This window comes from Tenebrio molitor, chromosome 6 (genome assembly GCF_963966145.1).
Source record: "Tenebrio molitor chromosome 6, icTenMoli1.1, whole genome shotgun sequence".
In the NCBI taxonomy this organism is placed as follows: domain Eukaryota; kingdom Metazoa; phylum Arthropoda; class Insecta; order Coleoptera; family Tenebrionidae; genus Tenebrio; species Tenebrio molitor.
Genome location: NC_091051.1, coordinates 13030688 through 13058314, shown reverse-complemented (window position 1 = coordinate 13058314; position 27627 = coordinate 13030688). Strand labels below are relative to the sequence as shown.

General features: G+C 34.4%; 1 protein-coding gene across 1 annotated transcript in view; it reads left to right on the top strand.

The window, feature by feature from the left end:
• Positions 1-203: 203 nt before the first annotated feature.
• The window catches only part of LOC138132835 (uncharacterized), a 32393-nt gene continuing 4969 nt past the window's right edge, over positions 204-27627 (top strand). The window contains exons 1-2 of the mRNA XM_069050502.1: positions 204-863; positions 6007-6051. Coding sequence (XP_068906603.1) covers positions 374-863; positions 6007-6051 — 535 coding nt within the window. The 5' untranslated portion in view covers positions 204-373. The remainder of the gene's footprint in view (positions 864-6006; positions 6052-27627) is intronic.

Sequence of the window (27627 nt, the reverse complement as noted above, 5' to 3'; positions counted from 1 at the left end):
GCTCCTATACATATATTCACATAAATACATACATAAGATGTAGAATAAATAAATAATCCATACAATTTATATACTATTGTATATCGGAATATGGCGTTCGGTGATTGGCGGAGCGTCGTCCCCTCCACAAGGAGGCCCGGATTCTGATCCCCCTCCATCCGATTCTCAGCATCCTACCGATGCAAATACGCGTTGTTATACGGCTATAGACGGTAGCGCCGTGAGCACGGGAAAGAACGCAATCTGTGGCCATTTCAGTGCTCCAACCCTTAATGACATCACCCCGTGTAGTGACAGTGACATATCAAAGTGCAGTGCACGATGACCGGACCTGAACAGTGACTCGAGTGAAAGTTGGCAAATTCCGGGCTGAATGAAGATATCGAATCTGGCGGATTTTAAAAGTGACACGGTCCGGAGGTGGGTCGAGTCGAACCCTTCACCCACCCCCCAGAACAACAACCTAGACACCCCCAAGTCCGTCAAGAACAACATCAACAACAACACCATAGACTTCGGCCAGACGTTCTGGAACAGACAGAAGGAAGACATGCCGATGTTACTCCATCAGCCACCTTCGCACGTCATCCTGCACGAGACCGACCAACCCCTCGACTTCACCATGTCCAAGTTCAAAACAAAAGCGGCGACGACGGTCGCATCGCAACTTAAACAGTACAATCTGGCGGCGCAACAACACATGATGTTGCTCCAGAACAACGGGGTGTACTTCAACAGAAACAACAAGGGGTTCGCGCGCGGGAGCAGTCCGTCGAGTAGCTCCGAAGAGGAAGGTGTCGGACCGCCGCCGGCCGAGTCCCCCAGGTCCCTGCCTCCGAGTCCTGCGCCCATCAGAAGCGACGGTAAGTGTGATGCACACCCTCGCGCATACCTGACATGTGGTCCGTTCTTTATACGTTTTTTGACACCTGCCGAGGATTCTGGTCCACGCAGGTAGAATATGGCTTGCAAAAGCGAGATCCTTCGGCACGTTTCACATCCATTAGGCCATTCAAAACATGTCCTATTCATGACGCGCTCAATATTTAAATACCGCAACAATCTCGTGCGCCTCTGCACATTCCACCCCTCGGACAATTTCCGTCGCGATAATTACGGTCATTTTTGACCAGTTTTCGGCGATAGCTTTCGAGGAATACTTCGTCACATGTCTGAAACAATTGGAATCGTCGAGGAAACCGCAAATCGCCGGATAAAATACACCTGCGAGGGTCGTTAATAATTAGGGAGCGAGCGGGAGGATTTCGGGCGCCCCCTCCGTTAGACAAAGGAAATTAACGGCGATAAAATATTCATCTGACTTTGGCATACAGAACTGAGCGCGGTCTTTGTTTTGAACTGGGCATTTTTCCCATGCTAATGATTTTGCGGCAGGTAACTCCTCGATGTACCATTCTGAATGTCAGTGGTGTTTTCGTTTGGCCAGCCGACTATATAAAGAGCTGACGCTGAAGATTAGTCGTGGTAAAGTCGAGACAACCAGATATAGCTGAGTCATATACCTAAAGAAATGAATTATAATAATGAAATAAATTGGATGTATTAATGGTTCATTATTAGTTTTCAGTGAGTGATGATAATGGTCATTATTATCGGTCCATTATCGTATCGTGGAATTATTTGCATGTCTTCGCCCAGCCTCACACAAAACGACCATCGCCGGCGTTGGGCGTTTAGTGAATGATATGTAAACGTTCACGTAATTGATGTATTTAGCTGTAGGTATAGCTGATATTATAATGAATGTAGCCGTCAAATTAACGGCTAATGCACACGCTTTTGCATAAATTTACATGGAAAAAACGACCAACGACTACACAGATAAACGCCATGCAGTCGACACCCAAAATTGACACAACAATTTCACACGCTCGTTCGCGCTCTTTCGGTGGCTACTGTTACACTTATTTTCTTTTGTGTTTTCTTTGTCGGCAGCTAACATTGCTGCAACTACATTTTAACACCGACAAAAATTACAAAGGTTACTATTTTATCAACTGACAACGTCTGATCCACGCGAAACGTTTTCGGACGAAATTTCATCATCTTATAAGTTGTAGAATTTTGTAAAACATAACTAAAAAATATGTATGAACCCTTTAATTGCGCAAGTAGTCCTTGACAATACCATATCAATACAGAGGTGTGGTATATGTACTACGTGCCCCTTGTATTGAACTCCAGTCTAAGAAATAAGATAAAATCCGTTTTGATTATTTGTCACAAATTTAAAATGTGTCATGTTTACAATTTCACTGATGAAATGATTAAGAAAATTTGTAATCGAATCCAGCCTGGGAGATGTCCGTGATTGAACTGCACCGATAGTTGTCAAATAAAATGAAAAAAACAAGAAATTGGCGAACGGAATTTTTAAACAACGTTTTATCATTAAAACTAAATAATTTTCATAAATAATATATTAGCGAAACCTACATTTAATTAGATTTCATCAATACGTATTGCTACTGCAGAAAACGAATGCCAGAAAGAAGCTATTTGTTGACTCTTCATGTAAACGTTTCTGCCGTATGTAAATTACAGGGAAATGTCCAAGAATATAACGAAAAATTTTAATTCAGGCCAAAACATTATTTGTAAAGCCGTGTATGTTTGAAACATTGGGTATATCAAGTCTTTATCAACTAAAATTAATTTCCCGTCAAAGTTGGCGTTGAAGAGTCGATTGTGAACGCACCACGGATTACAAATCACGAATAAGTTGTTTAAATCTAACCTCACTTTTGCGTTGTTTGTGTTTTTAATCTGCAAGTTGATGACAGACTTACGAGTGATGCGTTCACAATCGACTCTTCAACGCCAATTTTGACGGGAAATTTTAATGAACACCCGTTATGTGTGTTTATGATGTTATCATACATTTTAATATCTATATTAATGCTCGAGTCGAGGGCTTTCTTATAGCTCTGGACAAAGTTCTGATTTATTTTTAAATAAATATCTGCTTTGTTAGTATGTATGTACCTATGTATGTTCTTAATTCAGCAGCTTAAAACAACTAGTTATTCCAACAAGTATTTTCTTTAAAATACTAAAAACAAAACTAAAATTGTATTTTATTAAATATGTAGATAAATATTCAAAAAAATTGTGTTTTAAAGGACAATAGGTACTACCAGATTTATATCATATTATATATTTATTCATTTTTATGATTTTTTGAAGATAATAATTTCGATAACCAATACAATATTCTCCCCCAAAGCAGAGGACGCGTATTTAAATACTTCATTCAGTTCAGTAAAAACAATTCCTACATTTTCGGAAGTGCATACTTAATCATAAAATATTGGAGCAAATTTTTTGGTGAGTTTATTAATAAGTAAAATGAAATATAATGGGTAAAACAATGGTCTAATTTCAGTAAAACAACTTGAAAGAATGAATTAAGAATCTTTACAAAACATTTTACATTCATGGTTCATCGTAGTTGTTCTTTATATTAAATTAGATGCAAGATTAGGTGCAAGAAAAATTCTTGGTAATATTTATTTGCACATCGAGTAAAAAATTATTCCGCGGTTGATTTCAGTATAATCAGTAATCACAGTTACAGTAAACTATTTTTTCTCAATTACACGGTAATTTACATAAATTCAACGTAGAAAAAGAAAAATAATCTTTTTTCTCTTGGAGAAAAGAATTCGGTGTTATAAACAAAGTCTTGTTTAATGTCAACTTAATACCCGTAAGAATTGTAAAACAGATTAAAATGATATTATATATTCTGTGAACTGAACGTAAAGTGGACGGTTCATTATTGTAACTTTTTTGTACCCAGGCAAGCATCCATATTTCAATGACACCAAGCTCATGCAAAAAAGTGACTGACCTTTAATAGCTTTTTTACCGCCTAGCAGCTGGGTTCATCCTAACCTTCATTTTTATGGAACCCACTGTAGAAAAGTTTTTATTTGTTACCAGACATTTCAAAAACTTACCGGTAGTATTTCATTTTATTATTGCCACAGCATCTATTTCAACGGATTGGACTAAATGCCGAAACTTCGTAAATCGAACAGTAACTTATATTAAACAAAACAATTATTTTTATTGTTTTCAAAGTAAACGAATTTACTGAGTGCGTATTTGAAATATTTTTCACACAAAGAATTTTACTGACAATCACAACTAACGGTAAAAAAGGTGTTCATTTCCTTGGATTTTTTATGTGAATCCAAATACAACAGTTATTTATTTCTTCAACCATCATAGTTTTCACAAAATAAAATAACACGTGGATGAAAAATGCAACCTGAAGGATGCCACATTTTTTTTTCGAATTTGGCAGCTACTTAAAATGTTTATAGCAATTTACCGATGAACCGAGTCTTTATTGAGGTGCATTTTTATCATAATATTTTTATCATTTTATTCCTTGCAATAAGTAGGTACTAATTTACTGTCATCTGTCATTATGTGTAATGCACGATACAAATTAAGAAAACTAGTTCATTTGGTTAATTGTTTCTGATTGGTTAATTTATATTTTGCATTAAATTTCAATAAATATCAAGGACTACACGCACACATACATAAGTAGATGTGTTATAATATAAGTATGTGGACTAATATGGAACCTTTAATTTTTTCGTAAATTGTGGATACATATTTAGAATAAAAATAAGAATTATGTGTTCACAACACTATTTATATTGGAATAACTAATTGAAATAAATAATAAATTACCTAGTAGTTATATTTTCCATTCCGTAGAGATTTTTTAAAGAAATTACATATTAAGTAACACAATTATAAGCAAGAATATTTTAAACACAACAAAAACAACAATACTTTATAATTACTCTCATACTTAGGTTTATCCATTGTCGTATGAATTTTTTGCAGTCATGTTAAACGTATTACATTTTTTTTTTATTTAAACCTACACAAACGTCATTCGCTGCGCAAGTAGTTTGTTTTTCTTTAACATTGGTTTATGTACCAATAAATATTATTCTCTTAATTGTAAACTCCTGTAACTTTTAATTTTTAGACAATATTATAATTAAGTGTAGGAACACTCTAACTAATAATGGTTTGATAAAAGATGTAACGTAATTATTAAATAACTTCTGCAGATAGTTATTGTTATCATGTGCACCCACTGCTATGTACACATATTTAAAAGATCATAATGAAGAAATTCCATTCAGTATTTTGGATATATTTATTTAAATAATATGTTTGCAAAGAAGTTTGATTTATCTGACTTTATTTGATTTTAGTATCTCCTAAATCTGTTTTAAAACCAGTTTTGTGTTTGATCGTGCAACTAAAATACCTGAGCCACTGATACACTGTGTAAGTCAAAATTACACGAACATTTACTGTAGGAAAAAACTATAAATTACCGAACATACCGAACCATATAATTAAAATTAAAAATTTTCAAAATCACATTTGCTCGTTTATTTGAAAGGTGTAGCCATTTGAATTTTGATCGGGGAGTAGTCGCGTGAGCTTGTTTTAATTTAAAGTTCATAAACCTTTCTCTTTTGCATATTTTAAGCGGAATATCACTCGGCAGAATTTATGGATAAGAACCGTCGTTTATACGATTTAATTGGTTAATAACAATCGTCGATGCGGACCTGAAAACTATATTTCAGCGGTTGTTTTCGCATATTTTCTTTGTTGTGTGTTGCATGATGCGAGGTTAAATATGATCAGAAAGAATCGCCCAACACGCATAAATCAATGACGGTATGCAAAACATAAATATTTTAATTTGTGGGGAGGCGTAACGTGTGTGTTATAACACGTCCGAAAAGAAATATTGTTCAGGTTTGTAATGTGGCAGGCAGAAACCGAAGAAGATTCAAATATAATTCTACTGTTGCCTAATTAGATTATAATTGGTGATACGCTACAAGAAATTACTTTCAAATCTTTACATGTGCTCCTACTCTCTAAACGGTAATTGTAAAGATTTTTTGCCGAGTAAAAATTTTTCTGTTGCAGATATCGCAAATTCCCCGGTGACACCATCAGGAGAAAAGCAATATGGTAAGTAATAAATAGGAATAGCGATTCACAGTTCCAAAAAACACCATAAAACTTTCTAAATTTAGGACCGTTAAAAAACTTTCCTGAAAGGGCCCCGACAAAATTTGCAATCGTCTATTATAAGCAATAAATCTCAATTCGCTTTCCCTTATTTGTAAAGGCCGTTTTTTACCCTTGTGACTAAATATTCAGCTTCTAAACGTGTCATAACCTTGGGGGGTAGCTAGTTTATTGAAAGGGATCGCGTGTTGAAGAAACCCCGATGTCTTCCCAAGGGCTGCAACAGGTTTAAATGTTCTTTTCATAACGCATATACATATCCTCGGGGAACACTCCCCGTGATCGCGTTAAGGGATTGAACACCGACCTCAATCTCATCCAGAATCTGCCATTACAATTTAATTTCGGCTCTGAATATTCATGGCTGTTTAAAAGCTTTTATATTTAAATTTAAAATGATTTATTAGCGGCCGCAATCTGCATAATGGGAATTAAGTATTTAACTAGTTAATTTGGAAACTTCCTCGCTGGATGATTCTTTTATGACGAAGATGGGCGAGTTTGTTTCATTGTAACTCAACGAAAAATGTTTCCGAGAAATTAATTTGGCCTCCTCGTAAAAAACTTCCTTGATTTCGCATGCGATACCCACCCCAAAACCATCTTTTCGCTTCTTTACCTGCGCCCTAATGAGAAAAATCTTCAAAGACGTCTACCTGCTCCTTAAAAAATGGCGCCAACTAGCCCAACAACATGTGCGCTGATGCTTCTAAGATCAATTTGCATCGACTTTATTAACTGTTAACGCGAACGTAATAATAACGCTTTCCTTCCGGTAGCACACCAATCATCATTACTCAAAGTGCAAAGGAATTTGCGTATTGTGAGAAGCAGAACAAAATGCGCACTGCTAATTGTCCAATAATAAAGTCCATCTAGATGTAAATTACACGGTGTACCAAATTGAACGAAACTACTGTTTGCTTTCGTAATTCGAGTTGGACGATTTTTTCAGTTGGTTTTTGGTGGTTTTGTGCTTTTTTATCACCCATCTTCCACATAATAACACGACCTCCGCACAGTCAGCTGCCTTGCTATATGACTTAATGCATTTTAAAATATGTCGGGTTTCGCAGGTAAAACTCGGTAAATTAACGGACAGCGTGTATCCTGCAAAAAGTCGCTTTCTTAAACACATTTCGCTACCACATTACGACGTAATTTGCTTATTAATACAATTATTATGAAAGGGCCCGCCGAATAATTGACGGGGACCGTTTAATGCTGCCGCCATTAGCATCAAGAAAAAATCCTAATGCTCTCTTCTCACCGAACGCAATTTCAGTACTAAAAGCTATTGTAAAAATGCTCAGATAAGAGGCAATTATTCTAGGTAATAGCAGCAATATAAATATGCATCAGTTTCATGATGTGTATCGGCGAACCAGAAATGCCAAAAATTTTAATTCACATTAAAACAAAGGTGTAATTTATGAACGCTTAACAGATATGCTAGACGATAATTTGTCCCTGGATGTTTATTCGCAAATTTGTTCTAATTATTTAAAACAGAGACGAACTCGTCATTTTTCCACACGAATTCACGGTTAGCAGGGACCGAAATCAGATAACTGTACCCTAAAATATACGCCCAATTTAAATTACTAAACATATGCTCACAAAGCTTTTTTAATATTTATAATAATTTTAATGACAGAGACCCTCGTTAAAATGCAACATCGTTAAATTTAAGATTAATTTAATTAATATTAAACAAACCTATGATTCTATGTTGTTTCGTGTCTTCTAAATCAGTAGCGAAACCTATCCATTATTCACGAAATAATTAATTTGCTCGCATGACATTCTCGAACTTGGCCACCCGTAAATTATGACAATTTTTATTTTTTGGAAGTAACTGAGTTTGTTGCGGATGGTTAAACATTCAATAATAAACTGGCAAACGTACACATTATTCCATTTTTACGCTTTGGTTTCATATTGCAACAGTTATCTCCTTTCATACATAAATATTATATTATCAACAGGGTGTATCTGAAATACGTGGGTTAATTTTAACACGTAAAAATCTTGGAGAAGTTTTTCGAATTTTGCAAAATGTTATAAAGAAAAGTTTCATAAATTGGAGAGTTGTTCCACTGGTTAAAATTAATACACGTCTTTCAGATACACCCTATATAATATTATGATATATATTTAGTTGATCAATAATCCTCATGTCCACACGTTTACTAATGACATGTGTTACTGAAACAATTTTGATGTTTGAATTTTAAAATATTATACATACCTACTTCTTATAATTGTTGGTGTAGCAACTTTCACATTTTTTTTGGAAATTCTGCAAAAAAAGTAGAGCTTTACATTTCGTAGGCGCATGGCTTGGCGATCTTAAAAGTGGGCCACTGCTATGCGTCGTAGAAAATTATCCTAGATTCTGTAGACTTGGGATATAAATAACCAAAAATAATTTTCTATAAAAAAAAACCTACAGCTTTATTTATTTTTTCTACGATCGTGCAAAAAGTGAGTGTTCATTGCATTGTTTTTAGTGGAAAAAGTGCCTCTTAATTGCACTAGTGCAATAAAGTCTTTATTGCACGCATCTGTCAATAGTCTGTCTACGATCGTGCAAAAAGTGAGTGTTTGTTGCATTTTTCACACACGACGCACAGAACTGAACTGTTGTTTATCGTTGTTTTTTTCTCGTTTTTTTTGTCCGATCGTAGAAAAAATGTTGTATGCAACACGTGCAAAAAGTGTTATTTCACTTGACGTGTTGTCCCACTCGCCTGCGGCTCTTGGGACAATTTTCACGTCGCGTGCAATAATCATTCACTTTTTGCACTCGTTGCATAAATAACTATTAAATAGAAAAGACAAGCAATGCAAAACATTATAAAACCCGCATCTAGAACAAAATTCAACACTCCACTACACTAGCTATCTATTATTTTCATAGATTCAAAGAGATTAAAGATGAGATTTCAAAAATATTGGATAAAAAATTGTTTAAAATGTGCTCATTTTCTTAGTATTCTATTCGGATTAAAATTGTTCTTTTCTTATTGTCTGCTTGTTTTGCTTGCATTAATTTATATACTTTTAATATCCACCGCTCATATTTCGCTATTTCTTGTCTTTGTAAAATTTTCGAAATCGACGTCAATGTACCGTAAATCGATTTATTATTCGAATAAATTAATTTAGTCGCATGACATTACTGAGTCGGTCAGCCCATAAAAATGAAGTCAATTTTTACTTTTTTAGAACAATCGCAATTATTACAATCAATTAAGCGCGGACAGTGTCGATAAATGACCTGGATAAAAGCAAAGGTTAAAAATAAAAACATGAATGAATGAATAATATTGAGCTTTGTCTGCTTAACGATCGTGGGAAATCTAGTGCTGAATAAAATCTTTTCTTGTAATTACCATTCGTAAATTATAGCAAAAACTTGCTGCTAGTAATTTCCATAAACAATTCTGTAAATTATGATTGTTTTTTCGTATATGCGACTAGCTATACTGGTAATGTTACATCGAAGATATTTTCAGGTTTTCGACTGGGGAGGCGTTTGTAACCGGAAACAATTAGCAACTACACGAATTAAAATAGTTTTATTGATCGGTAACGGTTTGATTGTTATAATATAGAGGTTGATGAATCTCTCGAGTATAATGGTGCAGCACTTAAACTCGGATCGTATAGTTTAATTAATCACTAATCAAATGGCGCAAAAAAAATTATTTGCTTAAGAAATACGGTGAGAGCAACGGGTTAACTGTCAAAAAAACCATAGTGGTAAAATTAGTAGTCTGCGGTCACGGTTTAGAGGCCGCAGTCAAATTTGTTAAACCAGCGTAACATTATCTAGCTTTATACAAACATAAACAAAATTATTAAATTAAAATGTTATGGTGGTAGGTGTTACGGCATGATTGTCACATCTTGCGGCATTAAAATCAAATTAGCTTAATTCCCGGCTAAAGTTTTCTTTTTGTTATTTTTACATTACATCAGGATACGCAAATTAACTTCATAAAGCAAATATCGTGCGATTTCCTATTGAAAAAAGGAGACGAGCGCACGAACTTTCACTCCTCGGACATAATCAAGGTGTACTCTTTTATTTATTTGCTTCTTGCGATTATGTAACGCCGAAATGTTTTCCAGCGCGTTTCGTTAACAAATCAACCAATTATGTCAATTTGAAGACCACGAATGAATTCATATTCAAATACCATCTGACGATCGGTAGCAGCTGATGAAGTGTCTAAGACTTGTTTAGATGTGTTATGACACGTAATATGTTTCAAAAAGTTAAGTAACAACAATTAAAGTTGACTATTACATTGAAAATTTTGCAAAAAACCCTCTGGCTCTGCTCTGTAATACCTGCCAAAAGCTGAATGTTAAAATTAACTGTGTATATGTATTTGTTATATTGCTGTCGGACAAAACGCAATCTTTCTTGTGTAGATTTTTTTCAATACCGCTGCTATTGAAATTGTTTTTTTTTTCACTTTATTTTATTAAACCTATAATTATTAAAATGTGGATTCTGAATATTGGTGTGTGGCGATATTGCTCATGGGTGGTCGAAAATCCACATTTACTTAAAATCTTTTAATAAATTTAAATACTATTTGCACACAATGCGTTCTAATTTTATGGCTAGAGAATCTGGTATTTGAATAAAAAGCGGTCGTAAAACTTCTACAGAATGAATCAAAAGAAATTAGAGCTAAAGTTTCAACGTAAAATATACAACAAAAATCAAGAACGAAGATGACAACGCGAAGTGCAAAGATCTAATTCACAGATTTAATTATAACTGAATAACCTGAACGTTTTTGACACTATAAATCACTGTCAAATTTATACTAAATTTAAAATTTTTACTCATAATTATATTTGGTAAGTTCATGATTATAGCAGAGTGCTATTTATTTAACGAAATTTTTCACTCCAACTACCTGACTAAATACCTGTTATTAGCATTGTTTTTGGTTCTAATTAGCATTAACAATATAACAGATAAGTAGCCAAACAAACAGCGCATATAACTTTCATTTCTTAAATGAAACACTCCAATTATGTTTATTAGATATTATTAATTTTTTTAATTATGATTTATGCAATATCACTGTCATTATATACGCGTACGAATAGTAAAAATTCTAGATGTGGTGGTCGCTTTCCGGTTGTTTTACCGTTATTATTTGACGAAATAAATGCAAAAGATTTCTATTGTGTCCTCATTATAAATTAATTAACACTTTTTGTGGATTCCATCGACTGTCGATGCTTCAGTCACGTTTCAGATGATTTTTTTGACTTGTTGCGTAAGCACGGGTACATGGCTTTTTAACGCTTTCATCCTTTTAAAAATGTACAGAAATTACACCATTATGACGCCGTCTTCGCGCATTTACGGAATGCGAAATTTGCGGATCAAATCACTAAGGTCTAGGTCTGGTGAGTAATGGGGATCCCTAGCTATGTAGTCAACTGTGGGTTTAATGGTTTAAATATGTTAACAAATAGAAAAGTGTCCACATAAAACGAATAATAAATGTGATTGACAGTAACCTAGTTATTCTGGTTTATTTTATAACAATTATAAAAATGAGAAGTTATTTTGAAAATAATTAAAAACATACTCTCACAATGAGAGTATAAAGAGGTACTAATTTTGTACCAGTACTATTACCTATATTATTACTTCCCCATAATTATTTAACACCTCCAGTATTAATTACTGTTCATTTTACTCCATAAGCATTAAATCTGATAATATTTCATGCAGTTATGTTAATAATAATTAGTTTTGCAGTTGTACACAATTTACATTTTGCACTTGCATATCAGACTTCCTATGGATTGTGAATGGTACAGTAAGCTAAAAATTCACTTCAGAATTTTTGTCAACAGTTTGGGTAACACAAAAAATATAAAGTTTACGAACTTGGGACTATCGAGGGTATTATTAGATTTTGTTTATTCCACTAGTAGGAATAGAAAATAAGTACTCCAATATTTTTGAGTCATCGGTAATTTCAGTAGTATTCATTACTTTAATGACATGACAGAGTAGATTTAGCATTACGTTGGGAAAAATCATTATGTAAATTGTTGATTTGATTATTTATGAAACTTATGTTGATTATAACGAGGTAATTTCCAATCGTATTGTACTCATTTGCGGAAACGAGCCAATCTTTCATTCTGTAGCCTGTGAACTCCACAAGAAACCATTGTGCGTAGTCATCATCAAGATCCCGGGACCTACCCCTATTTGCCGGTATGAATCAATTAAAAAGGAAACAAATTAATTCCTCCGTGGCAGCAACAGATTAAACCCGTAACTAATTCTACTCGTAAGTTTCTGACCGAACAAGTATCTATGTAATAGCCTCGTAGTTAATATACAATAATATTTTTTTAATCGTACCAGAGAGATATAATTACGATTCTTGAAGTTACCCGACCCTAAAAGTGAATATCTTTTAATTGCAGCCTACTATTAAACGACCTTTAACGATTTAGAACATCAACAAATCAACGGCTCCGTTGATGATCATAATTTTTCCGATCTGGACAAACTCGAACTTAACAACAATCTTGTTATGTTTAACAGTTACAATGTGAAAATTTTTGTCTGCAAATAATCATAGTTTTGCACACGGTGTTTTTTTGACGGTTTTTTAATACGTAAAAGATAATTTGATGTCGCAAAGCTTGCTCACGGATAGTTACCTTAGATAATATTCACCCGCGTTCCTTTCCGTTCGGTACATGCTAGTTTGTCGCCGGTCAAATTCTAATTCTGTCAGCGGAGATTAACCCAAGAAAGAGCTTAAGCACACTGCTTAAATTGTCGATATACATACTTATATTTTTTTAAACTTATTACATATGGGGAGCAAAATCATTGATAATGTATAATGCATAATATCGGGCGTTCAAATGAAATCCTGGGCTGAGCAGGTGTTGGAAAAATTAAACCGTTTAGAACAGTTAAAGTTTGAATTTCTTACCGTTTGACACGGATGACATGCGTGCCCTTAGATATTTGGTTGGAGAATAGGAATTGTTAAGTTATTCTATTTTTAATGTAAAACATTGCAAAGAGAGAAAAAAAAAGAAAGATATTATGGCTCTAAATTTTAGGTTAGCTGTCAACATCCTCCAATTAATCTATGCTGTAAAAAAGCACAACAATTGACGGTTTCCAACGTCTCCCCAGCCCAGGATTTCATTTGAACGCACGATATTTGTTTCAACTGGCAGCAAAATCACCAAAATTTTGTATAGTTGTACAGATCAAATATCAGTTGTAGGTATCTGTACAAAATGTATATTGCTCCACATATGCAATTATGTGGAAAAAATATATGGATGATTTAAATAGTGTGCGTAAGCTTTTTGTTGGGTTAATAAGAGGTCATCCTTTTGGCTAGCAGAAATAAGAGTTTGACCGGCGACAAACAAGCATGGCAATGTACCTAATGTGGGTTATACTTATGTACTATCTACAAGCAACAGCGTGTCCATATGTTGCAGACACATTGCGCAAAATTTGTTCTATTATATTTGTTGACCTTTCGAACTGAAGGGAATATTCAATGATTGAACACTACATATTTTTAAACCTAAATCAGACTGTAATTATACATATAAGACGTCCTCGTGTATGATTATCCATACGGGGAACCTTTTGGTTCAGAATTGTTATGAGAATATAACAAGTGTTCAATTGAAATGTTCATCAAGTTGGCTTTGACTTTATTTTTTAAAAGACAACACATTGTAAATTAAGTTGGTTAGACAAAGATAGTGACAAAAAGCAAAGCCAATTTGATGAACTTTTCAATTGAACACGTGTTATATTTTAAATTTTTAAATATTCTTGTTTTCATATGTAAATACGGGTCCACCATTTTTTATTAAATTTTTTGCACTTTTTACTACTACTGGTCGCAGGTTTCTTCAAGGGATCTTCATAATCAATAGAAATACACTAATCTGACAACCAACCCTTTTGCGTTTATTTTCGATCCAGTAGTAAATAATTGATAAACTTATCATCCTGTTCCTTTTCCTGTATTTGTTGTTAGATTTGCTAGCCTGTCTGGTCGGTTTAATAATTATTATCGGCTTTGTAATGCACTATTTTTCATTCTTATACTCGACTCCATCCGTAGAGTCCTTGAAATGAATAATTCTTCTAATAAGGCGACATTTTAAAGACGTCAATTTAGTATTCCAGATTTAGCAGTATCATTTATGCAAATAAAACAGTCATCCATAATTGACACAAATGAGATATTTCCAACAGTTTTTAGAACTTGCAGGATGTAGGATTAGTTTTTTATTTTGAAGAAACCACAACATTATTTTTCACCGTTAAATTAACTCTTTAGCAGCTTTTTATCACTCAATTAAGTTTCAAAACAAAATTTTAAATTTGTTGGACAAGGCTCATATTATTGTCTTGTACAACGGTTGTCAGTTATAAATTATAAGAATGTTTCCACTAACTTAGAAGACTGAATTTATTTCCGTCACTTGAAACAAAAATAAATTTGTCCACGTTACATTATTATCGACTGATTTTTTAACCGGGCACTAACTAGCGTGTACCCTGTCTGGTGAGCATTGAAGATCGAAGTCCAAATTGTGACCGGAAAGTCCGAAATCTGCAACGACCGGCCTCATCAGCATGCACATCCGGATTTTAATGAATATGCACGGCTTCGTATTCGTTTCTGAATATGTGTCCGTTTTAATTGCGGCACTGGAATACCTAATAATGAAATTAACGAATCACAGGTGCACTTCCGGTGGGGTTGTCATGCAATAGAATGCATCAGAGACTGTCTGTGCTAGTACTTTTACCGAATTACCTGGAATCGACCGAAATTATACCGTGCATGCCGTTTGAACGCTTTTATTTAAAACGCTTTCGAGTTTCAACAGTAATCGATTTAATAACATTAATTTGGGAAAAATTGAACCGCAATTTTTGAGAGCGGGGGGAGATGTGCGACTTTCAAGTTGATTGCATATTACGAGTACATGTCATTTTTATGAAGCGATTCACAGCCATTAATAGAGACACGAAACGTCTGTACCGCACACTACATAAGACTTCCTCTCTACATTAGCTCACACGCTCGAGATACTGATCTCATGCGTGCTCAAACTTTTTGATATTATGCAAAACATTTGAGAGAAATTAAACATAGTGAATATGGATATGCAAATAAACATCAACGCAACTGATGCGTAGCCGCAGTCATAAATTACGATCGTTAGTGCACGATGGTGATGGTCGGAGTAACGAAACAATAAAATTTTACGCCCAAAGTTATGCAGAATTATCTCGGATCGTTCACACACGATTGGAAAAAAATTTGGTCATGTCGTGCCACACAAACATCCAATAATTAACCAATTATTACAGTTGGAGACCGAACAGGCTATAGTTTTAGACGAAACCTGTCCTTATTTCAGAGTTGCATAAGCAGCCTCCGATCTTCCTCATTATGAACAAGAAATTTGTCTTCTCGGAATTCATTATTCTCGGTTTCATGACTGAACCCCCATAAAACATTAAATTATATGCTTAGGACCTACTTACCGGCGGGCTACTAAAACTAGATGCACAAAAAAAAAATTATGTGATTCTAACGACCGCTATGCTAATAGATATCGAAGCCAGCAGACTCAGATTTTGTTGATCCCTGAATTGACAATTTTTTTACCACACAAAATGTTATATACAACCGGGTGTGTTCATGGGACTTGATTGTTATTGAGATATAAATCGATAATTGATGGAGTTGTTGACTTTTACCTCCTGGACGATTTTATTGCATAATTCATTCGGTTTTATTGTTTAGTTGTAGGCTTTCCAAGAATAAAGATGATCCTAAACGAAACGAGTTAATTTAATTTTAAGACCCAGACTTTGAGATCAGAGAGCTTCCGTTCTGAGTGCTCGGTTCAATTTGCACAATGTAGGTGTACAAAAAACATTTCAAATTTGTGCAAAAGTGTACTTCGCCAGCTTAGGTAAACATAAAAAAATTATATCTAGGTTTAATAGTTCAAATATTATGTTTCATAAAAACAATTTAACTAATTTGAGTGAACTAGTCCACTTAATCAAATACAATTGTTCATTTAAATTTATCCTCAAAGTTGGCGTTGAAGAGTCGATTGTGAACGATTACAGATCACGGATCAGCTGTTTAAATCTAACCTCACTTCTTGCGTTGTTTGTGTTTTTACTCTACCAATTTCGAGAAGTTATTAAAGTCTTTCTGTTTTTAAGATATTGGGGAAATTATTGGTAAAATATGTACAGGTCGCAAAATGTAGCTTGATAGAGACTCATTGTAAAGGAATCCGTTGGAGGATTTTCGGTCTTTCTTGCAACTCAGATTTCTCATTTTATCTGCGCATCTCAAGTATCAAGCTACGTTGTGCGACCTGTATTATAACTAACTTAACCTATAACTGAAATTTTGATGAACTATTTTGACATATTCTCGTTTGTTTTCTTTCATCGATTCTTTTAACGTATATAGAAAAAAATTGGGTCAAATTTGTCAAAGATATGACGTCATTAATATTTTTTTCAAATGGAAAGCTACGATGCCGATTAGATTATTTGATAGAGCTTATTTTTGTGGATTATAAAAATCTAGTTTAAGTAGGGATTACATAAAAAAATAAGCAAGTTTATAAAAAACGAAATAAATTTGATTTTAATAATAATTAATAAATAAATTAAACAATACTTTAAACAAAAAAACTGTTTGCCGTGTTTTTGCACTTTTTTCAAAAATTAATACTTTACGTTTTCTGAATTTTGTGCGTTACTTTATCATAATCCTGTCTAATAAACATCTGATAAATAAATCTCTTTTTGCTTCCTGTGTTCTTAGCTTTATCAGCTCACTGCCCAATACTCATTTTATTTGTAGTGTTTACTGATTTTTTGCGTTATAAATTTCGCGAAAAGGTTTCTTTTATTCCATTGCCATTATATACGACCTATGAGAATAAATATTTGGCAAAATAATTTATGTAGATACTTATTCTACATACAATAAATAATTGCACTTGCAATTTTACCAAAAAATAATTTGTACTAAACTTGAATATTTGGTTTAGATGAATATTATTTTGTTCTTTACTTAAAAGTTGTGGTTTACATCTGACAACATGTAAAGTTAAAAAAGGAACTGAATCTTTTCATCCAAATCAAACGTGCATTTTGGTGTCGTATTTCTCAATGAAGTTCTTAAATTACACATAATTGTATCAAGATATTTACCTAGACGTTAAAATTTTGGCCAAGCATTAAATGTGGCTATTGTGTTCAAGATCTGGGCAACAATAGCCTCATTTAACTGTTAAATTCAGCCCAATTAGCATAATATTAGAATATTTAGCAGAACATTAGAGATTATTTTATAAAAACAATTTTATCTAGTAGTTACAGAACATTTCACCGTCAAAATTTGTTGTTTCCAGAAAATAAACTTGCTGTTTTTAATTCACAATGGTAAAATAATTAAAATAAATTATCATTTTCATTTGATCCTGTTCCGTTCAGCCACTTGAATACCATTTCATAAAAGCCGTTTTTAATAATTAATTCCTCCAATAACTTAATTGGTTCAAAGCCATTAAAACTTTTTAAATTAATTATGGGTATGGTAATAAGGCGTTTATGTGTTCTACATGCGTTTAACTATACCTATATGATTATTTTATAATAAAATATACCAAAAACGGCCCACTGCCATGTTGGCAGCTGGAAAGAAAAGTCGTGTGCAATTTTTTTTTCAAAGTTAACATTTTGCCGCAGCAAAAATATTATTGGATACGAAGTCAGTCGGTTCATAAAGGGGTTAATTACCGACGAGACTATTGGTTGCAAACTGACTGAACAATGCACAAGAACACCACCTACTGCAAACATCTGCAGCATGTAGCTTGTACTTTTCGTAATGACACGTCTGTTGGACAATTGGGAGCATACGAAACCAATGGTATTTATGATAAGTACCTCGGGAAAACATGGCGAATGGAGTTTCTGGAAACGATTAATTCGTTTTTTAACTTTATAATGGCGATAAGATCGCAATGCCACAACTGAGACTGTTGTTTTTCAGGCGGACTATGCTAATTGTTGTGTGTTAGACTACAACCATTCGGATCCGAATACTACTCACAAGCATGCAATATGATTAATCAGTCGTTCTTTTTCGATCTCTTTGTGAATACCGACGGTGTATTAATAACAAATTGGTTCTTAAGTCACTCCGACTTAAGACTTTCCCTCGGCGTGCCTTATGAGCGCGCCGCTTTAAGCTTAGAGTTGTACGCTCGCCATCGACTAAATTAATTAATTAATTTGACTAGCCGATGAGTTCCTAATTTCCCATTGCTCTTTCTTTTATTAGCAATGTCAAATATGACGTTTATTGATTGTTAGCTCCACCGTCAAACAATTAATGGAACTTTTCGAAAGAATTCATTAGGGTAAGTGACCGTGATTTATAGATTCAATTCGACGGAGTTTTACATAAACGTTAGCGGCTGAGATTACAAAAATATGTAATTTGCAGTATATCAAGCAATGATGGTGTATACGTGTAGCGATCAGTACAAAAAGATCAAGCCATATAAATTTAAAATCTGCATTCTCGCATTCTTTTCACCAAGTATCGTGTCTGCAGGCTATAAAATGAGAGCAATATTTATCAAAGTCTACTATTTAATCATGCTTTGGTAATTTAGTTACTTTAACTTACGGTTTAAATGAAATATCGTAGTGCTATGCGACTTGTTAGATGCGCGCAATCCCACAATTTATGTAACACCAAACTAAAAAAAAAATGCAACGGTGGTGCTTACCGCATCGCATACATAACAAACTGAGCTTTTGTCATGTGGCGTTTACGTTTCATTAGATCTTCGAGTTCAAAAGCTCAATGGCAATATGGATTATTTCCGTTAAATTTTTTTCACTTGTACCTAGTTGTGGTTACGACATTTCCGCAATTTAAAAAAATTCCTAGCACATTTTTATGCAAATCATTTGGGTTGATCCAAGATGACGTCATCTTAGACCTGAATACGTATCCTTTCTTCACGACCATCTCATCTCAACTTTCAAAGTAGTCGAAGTGTTTAACAAGAAGTTTTAATAAGTGATAAATGACCGAAAAAATAAACATAAAATTGTTAAAAAGCCATTCCAATGCAACAAAAATTTGTGTGAATATTTTTATTTGTTGTGATGGGGAATTCATAGATCTCCAACTGTAAAAACTTGAATTTCTCGTAATTAAGCCATTCATTATATGAACTAATTTATGCGTCCATAATTTAAAAATTAACATAGATGGAAGTAGTTAAACGCACGAGTCTAGGTGCAAAAAAAATATGGTGAATATTTTCAATCTGACAGGAACACAAAATGAATGAATGAATCCGTATTAAAATTATTACATATTATGTTACGTCCGCCTAGACCTGGAATTTCAACTTTAAATTTTAATTTCTAGATAATGAAAGCGAGATTCACTTTTTTCACTATGTACATATTACGTTTGTTGCACTTAAATCTGCATGCATGCAGGTACGTTGTAATTACAATTAGACTCATTGCGAAAGTAGGTACCCAACTTGCATTTTCCTTGAGTCACTAAAACATTTATTTCAATTGGACAAAAATGAAAGTTCTCATTATGCATATTAATAATATGATGCATGAATCTTGTGAAATTTGTAGTTATCCTTAAGCACGATAAACATAATTAATGAAACAATTTAAATAGAAATAGCATTCTGATGATGAATAATTGTGTTTATAATAAGCACAAACCGTTATGGTGTTTTGCTCATGCAAATCATATAACTGAGATATCCTTTTATATCACAGTATGCATAACTAATTTATTTTACTTATTGTTGAGAACGAAGCGCATTTAAACGGGTTCGATGCACTTTTCCCGATCACAACGACAATTTGTACTAAATCGTGATGAAAATGTGGTCTTGGAGCACATTCGTTCATATGCCGCGATCAGAAGCGGCATTCGCCTTTGGTGAAAAACAAAATGATCGTGATAAAACACATGTATTTATAATCGTAAACTAATATTTATATCTGAAGATGATTTTATTATGGGTCGGCGCAGTGTTCTCCGTAGGGGGTGCTCTAATCATTAGTCCGGTGAGCTGACTTGTATATCAGCAGGTATGAGCCACTATCTTGTAGTTTTAATTGATGGAAGAAGTCTTTGAGGATGCTTAAACACCGAATGCGAAACTTTTGAATCTTAAAAAATAAATACCGGCCGCTGACGCCGTCCGCTTAATTAAGACGACGCAAACATCGAAGATCGTGTTTGATAAAGGATCAAAAGCATGTCCGTACAGTCGTACACAAATAATCTTTTATGAATATTCACGAACTCTTCGGTAGGTATGGATGCATTCTTTGAATCGAACAACATATAATTATGTGCATCTTCATAAAAAATAAACACAACTTTGTTGTACGTATTTCTCGGATGCAATTTTATTAACATTTCGCCACATATATGATTGCCGTGGCTCGGATTCTACTTTTACACATTTGTAGTCGTAAAAAGTCATCATTCTTAATGCCTCCATAATTTTGCATCATGACGTTCGTTCACACGTGGAGGCTCGGTTTTTGTTGTAGGCCGGGCCGGACGGTGGCATGAGGCAAAGACGCGACTGCCTCACTAGACGGGCATCAGGGGCGCTTTTTCAAAATCAAAATTAATTTCTTTAGAAAATGTACAAAAAAAGAGTGAAACTGTCGGGCCATCAATTTAGAATAAAGAGAAGAAAAATAGACCAAATGGTAGAAGAAAAAACTGATGAAATTAAAGCATTAATTTTTGAAAACTAACAACAAATATTTCTGTTAGTTTCTTAACCTAAACATTTAGAAATCAATAAAACAGTATAAAGTTAAATTAAAGACCATCTCTTTCTTTTCGTTCTAGTTCTAGCTTTCAGTTTCCAGCTTACTGTATATGAGTTGAAAAAGTAAAGGCCGAATTTTGTTATTCAGACCTTTCTCCAGCTAAAACTATAACGTTGTAATATGTAAGGACGAGCTCTTTTCGATTCGCTGTCGAAAACAATAAAAATTGTGTTGGCAGGTAATTACCAATAGCGCGCCCTATCCTGCAGAAATAGCCTTCGTTTATTACTGGAAATAAAATTAAAATAAATTCTGCGATTCCGGTTTGTAAAGGGATCGAACGAAGCCAATTCTCGTCGTTGCGTTGGCAATTCGAACTCCTGTATGCGGCATCACAAAGAATTTTGAAATTTCAATTTGAAAATGAAATGGAATTCAGTGGATTGCGGACCAATACTGCGAAGAGCATTATCGAGTCTCTAACCAGCCAATCATTTGAAAACCTTATACAAGAGGAAGATAGGATCTCCCCATACCAAAAAAGCTCAGGACTGGCGAATCGATGATTACATTTATATGGGAAATGAATATCCATTCCACTATAATAGAAACCCTGTCACCTATTTGACCTCCACATTTGTCACGATATTTCAGGATTATATTTCGTCGATGGTTTTCTCGTGACACAAAAAAATAAACAATCAATACCGTGTTGTTCACAAAAATTGGTTCTCTTGTGATGTGGATTCGATCAGAGTAATTACAATGACGTGGTCGTAATTTGTGTCGAAAAGACACAGCCTGCAGATTGGCCATATTGAAATGGAATTTATCGCGGTGCAAATATATATCTAGGGGTAAAATTCAATTACCAACTTCTATGAGTTGGGGGTCGAACAGTTAAATCGTAGGCGTGTTTCTCGCTCTATCCGTAGCACTTGTACGGAGCAAGCTTGCCAACAAGACAATTCAATTACTAGTTCTATTTCTGCGGGTAGTTAGCGGGTCTGGGTGGCGGCCCTCCGCCCTTCTTCGCCAACCTCGACTTATAATGGACGTCCGTTTAAATCAAGGTACTATCGACGTCCGTTTTCGTTCGACCTAAGAAGGTTAATGCGGTCGGCAACCATTAACACTTTACTTTATATTCTCGGTTCAGGACTGCACTTGCATCCAACACACAATCAATATCATAATGCCTCCGATCCAGGTCATAACCCTAATTTCGTTAATTACATTAAGATGGGCCTTTGTCCCGAGTTTAAAAGGGCTTTACTAATAATTCATAATTCCGAGACCTCATTTCTATTAACATGTCAATCATTTTTATCTTGAATCTTACCTGTTTTTGGCATGAGCCGGACGTGTTTTGGAAGAATTTCGACCGGGGGTATCGCTAGTATTAAATATTTTTTTACATAGCATTCGACGTTTTCTCCGATAAAATGCCATTTAGTTAATGGTTACTTTTCTCAAATTATCTCCTAGTCATTTTTCATATTTTGACAGTTGTGTATAATTAGTGCAGTGCAAGATTCCTAATCTAAATTGGAATTTTTCAACTTAACACGCATCGGTTATATTCGTTATAATGACCACTCTGTTTAATAGAAGATAAAAAACTTCTACATAATTTAATAAAAATAATTTTGCATTAATTTTTCCAAATTTTACTGCTGTTTTTGCTGGTTATAAATTATAGTTTCGCTATGACATTTTTATACCTATATTTTGCAATTATTTGATATAGCCTTTCCAACTGTGACACGATCAAAAGAAATCGACGAAGACGTAAGCACTTATAAGTTACAAGTTCCGGTATTTAGCTGAAATTCGTTGGCGCATTTGGAGGTCCCGATTTTTGAATATTTTTACATGGACTGTTTACTCAAATCTTTTCACGGTTTTCGTTACGGTAGATTTTCGATAAGATCTCCATCTCCATAAATAATAGACACACATCTTAATTAACCATCAATTAAACGAGATAATAATTATTGGTTACAATTTTTCTAGTTCGCAAACACCACTAAAGTGGTATTTTTTTTTTAATTAATAATCATGCATTACTTAAAATCACTTAAATGTAAAAAAAAACACTTTTGACATGTAGGTATATCTATTCACATTTTCATTTGCACAATACAAAAAAATAAAACAAGAAATTAGGCTTAAATATTTGTAAATTGAAAGACATTGAACACAATAGTATATTACGGTGTGATCACTGATCAAGAATGACTGAGTCTGTTGGTAACAATGAAATTTGGCAAATTTAAAATTACCATCAAAGGGTCATTTTTGCAATAGCATAAAAATAACCGGCATAATCAAAATTGTTTTTAATGTCGTCTCAAGTTAAAAAATCCAGTCAGTGCCAATTACGAGACAAAAAACACCAGTACTTTTCAATTGTTTCATTGCCAACAGACTCTGTCATTGTTGATCACGCTGTATAAAACGAGTCTTATAAGAAGCATTTTGTAGGACGCACAGGTTTAGGGCAAGACGAGCTTGTGAGGAGTAAGTGCTACAAAATGCCTTATAAACGAGATATCACACACTATTTTTTCTACTTTGCACCTTTACACCATTTTTAAGCGAAAATTAACAATTTTTCAAATTTGGGGAATTTTGTCGTGGTTAGCGACAAATGTCATTGTTTGGAAGATTAAAATGGCGCCATTCGACGACACGAATAAAAGCACAATAGTTCACGACGAAAGCAATTTTCACCAAAATGTTGTGGACAGCAATTTACCAGGGATTAGTCTAACTGACCAAGATACGTTTAATTAATATTCCACGGAAACAACAACTTAAATGAAAATTCGTTTTGTTTTGACGTTTATTTTGACATGCCAACCTTGAAAAAGTAAATTGCGCTAGTCTGTTTCGATACGCAAATTTCTATTATAGCAGCAAAATGCCTGTCGTAATAGCTTTCATATAGACTCAAAGTAGAACATTATTATTATTACTTAATGAATTCTGTAATTCTTAACTGTTTCCAAAGAAAAACTGTGAAAAAAGATAAATGACGTATCTACAGTGCCGTAAATGGTGGATTATTTATTTATACTGAAAAAAAAAAGATTCAAAATTAATTGTTAAATTGTCGTAGCTTAAGTTTTAACAAAGGTTTTTTACCGTTAAAACTGCTATAATCACATTAGCAATGACAAAATTCAACTGACGATGACGGTTAAATCTAATATTGGATGTTCTGAGTTCAAATTTAGGGTCTCTAAGAGGCCCACATCTCGCCGTGACATGAAATTACAGAATTTTTGAAACCTAAAAAAAATCAACGGTTTCTTTAGTGTCAAAAGTTCGTTACATTTCAACTTCTAATAAAGTACATATCCAACGACTTTTTACCCTTAACGCACATTTTAACGACTTTTCTAGCAACTTCCATAAAAGAAAGAGTTCGTTAAAAATCTCTTTTTTTATGTAACGGTTTCCAACATTCAGTTTCCCCTAAAGGCACGGTTTTAATAATTCCCGCAAAACAGCAGCCGAATATGAGAAATTTTAAAGGTTTAATGTGAAACTCAACCTTTTAGGAACCCTTGAGAAATTCCGTTGCAGATTTCTAAAAAAACGTCGTTTTTTATAAAGAAGGATTTGGGTCAAATCATCAGATTTCCCCCAGCATATACGTTTTTTAGGGTAAAGTGCTCCTTTATTCAAACCTATTGCGATTTTACCTACTTGTCAATTTTATTCATCTAAAAAATGGGGTGAGACCCGCTTTTTTGTAGGGTTTGTATGAATTTTAAATTGTCTTTTATCCATAAAAAAACGTGGGAATTTTCTTAAAACGTTCTGGCGGAGTAAACGGCCCGATTGCTTAACGAGATTTATTCAAACTTTTTAACATGAAATTGTAATAATAAACTTGCATATTTGCAAGATCGTAATGCAACTAGTCCGATGAATGCTAAAAATCTTGTTTTCTTCAATAAATAAAAGTAAATCAATGCTTTTACTGGACGTTTACTGCCATACCCGGTAATTTAAATCAATCTGATCTCGAATTCATGAATAACTTAACAAGTCCATAACTTCTCCATTTTTTTCAGTAGCAGCACGGTACTGGTTAGAAAGTTCCTCTTTCTTCCATTTTTAATCCGTAATTTAAACAGTTTATCCGAGAAATTATGCAAAACGTCGAACTATTGGTTGCGGAAGGATCCAATGGTACTACGCGAACAAAAGCTGCAACCTCTGGTATTTGAACACGCGATTTGAAAAAAAAAGGGTTCCCGTGTACAAAGGCAAACATAAAAATCTGCTACTTTACAACACGAGCTGTGCACGCTTAAAACATTTATCATAGAGGAAGGCTACGCAAGCCCTTTGTACCCTTCTGACGAACAGGTCTCTTTTGAATCGCACCCGATATAACGAATTAAATTTGTTGAATTCGAGATTTTTTTTCGGTGCGACGGGATTGCGTTTTAACCCCAATGTTTCGGATTGAATTCTTTAAGACGACAGCCATCATCATGACAATATATAAAATATTATTTCAGGTTTCTTAAAGAAAGGCCTTGGGTAAGGAATAAAAAAATCTGATCCGTCACAAATCTTTGCCCTGTATGTGTTTATTCAGCACAGCTGATGTGCAAAAGCGGGGGGAGGAGGCAGTTAGAGGGTTATTTTCGCCATTAAGGGTTGCTACCCCAGGTATATACAACACAGGCGTGTGTGCACAATAGAACCACATGCTTTCAAATTGTAAAAAATGGTAAATAACACTTTTGTAACGGCATGTGGCCAATCGCTATGTGGCCCGAAGAAAACACATTGTTTTTGCAGCACCAGTCGCTTCCTCTTTATTATTACATTGCCAACAATTATATTAACAATATGCTAATCAACAGTTTCGTTAGTGTGCGTCATTAAAATAACACGTCTACAATTAACACAGCAGGTACCTTAATTAAACAGCAGATCTTTCAAGAAGCGTTTGGAAAAAACAATTAATGAATTAAAATAACAAAAGGAGGAGCATCCTCAATTATACTTTTCGGTGCGTATAAATCCAGAAACCTCGATAATAAAGCTCGAACAGAGCCAGCTTTTATGAGCCGGAAGCTTAACAAAAAAAAAATTGACAAATAAGAAAAGTAAACGAGATGATCGAATGTCTAGGAAAAAACCGGGAAGGCACCCGTTAAGCACGCGTTGCTATTGGGTACCCTTTGAGTAAGGGTTGAAATCTTATATCGGGTGTGAAATGAAAGGGATGCTCATAAAAATGTACATGTAAAACGCGTTAGGTCGCGCACGCGTCCAACTTTTACATAATATCGATAGAGATATGGGCGGGATACGCTTGCGCTATGTAAACTACCCCTTTACATCTGCATACGCTTAAAAAACAAGGATGGCGGAACGATCCGCGTTTCCTCGAGCTGGACGGTACACGATTACATACATTACAGTATTACACCATCGTTTAACGAACGGTTAAGTCGTTGCAGAAAGGGGGTGGATGGATGGAAATTATTAAAGAAGCAATTTGACCATTAACTGCACGCAGAAATAAACGTTCCGCAGGGAGTATCAACGACATAATAAAAGCGATTCATCAGAAAGATGTCGCACGAAAAATTATTAAAAAAGAGTCAAACATGACGTTTAAAAGTTCTATTGTGATAAATTCACACAAAACATTGAACACTTGATGCAGATGATGCAGTTTTTGATGTGCCCATCTGAAATAAAGACGCTTTACATGTGTAACTCGTTCAAAGATCAGCGGAGGGTATTGAGGCGCAAAGACAAACATTTCCCTCGTCTCACGGTGTCTTCTTATATATGTGAAGGTTCTTTCGTCGGTTTTCCTCGTATTCTCTGATTTGTGTTGGTGGTGTCCATCCGCTGTACCGCCATGAAAGCGTCTGAGAAAAGCAGGCCGCAATTTACTTAGACCCCCTCGAATCAAATTGTGAATCTTCAAAAGAATAGACCACCCCTGCACTAACCCGCGCCAAACTAAAATACCCCTATTTCACTTTTATTTAACTCGGTTTTATCTCTCCCAAATCACATAGCCGGTGGATGTTGAATCTTGGACTACTAACTTTCAGGAAATAAGAGATTAAAGCCTGAAACGGACTTCAACTGAGAGCTATCTCACTGAAATGTCGACGAAACTTCTTCTGTTTTCTCGAATTTTACATATTTGAAGACAAGATTTCTCGGCAAATGCGATTGTTAGATGTACTAATAGTGCCATAAGTTATTTGTGCTGCATTGTCGTCAACAATCACACTAAGTAAGCCGAGAGATTTTCAGAAAGAAGATTGCAGAAATGGATATCGCAGCTACACCTTTGTCACTGAATGCACATAATTTTAATGAGGTGCAGAATAATTTCAATTAGCAGAAACTTCAGTAGACGCCATCTTGAAAAATTCTATTTATACTCACATATTTTAAACCTTGAACGTCAACATGTTGTGATTGATCAAACATCTCATGAAATTTTCCTAAATTTACCTTCATTTTTTTTCTTATTACATATATGTTTCTTCCTAGATAAA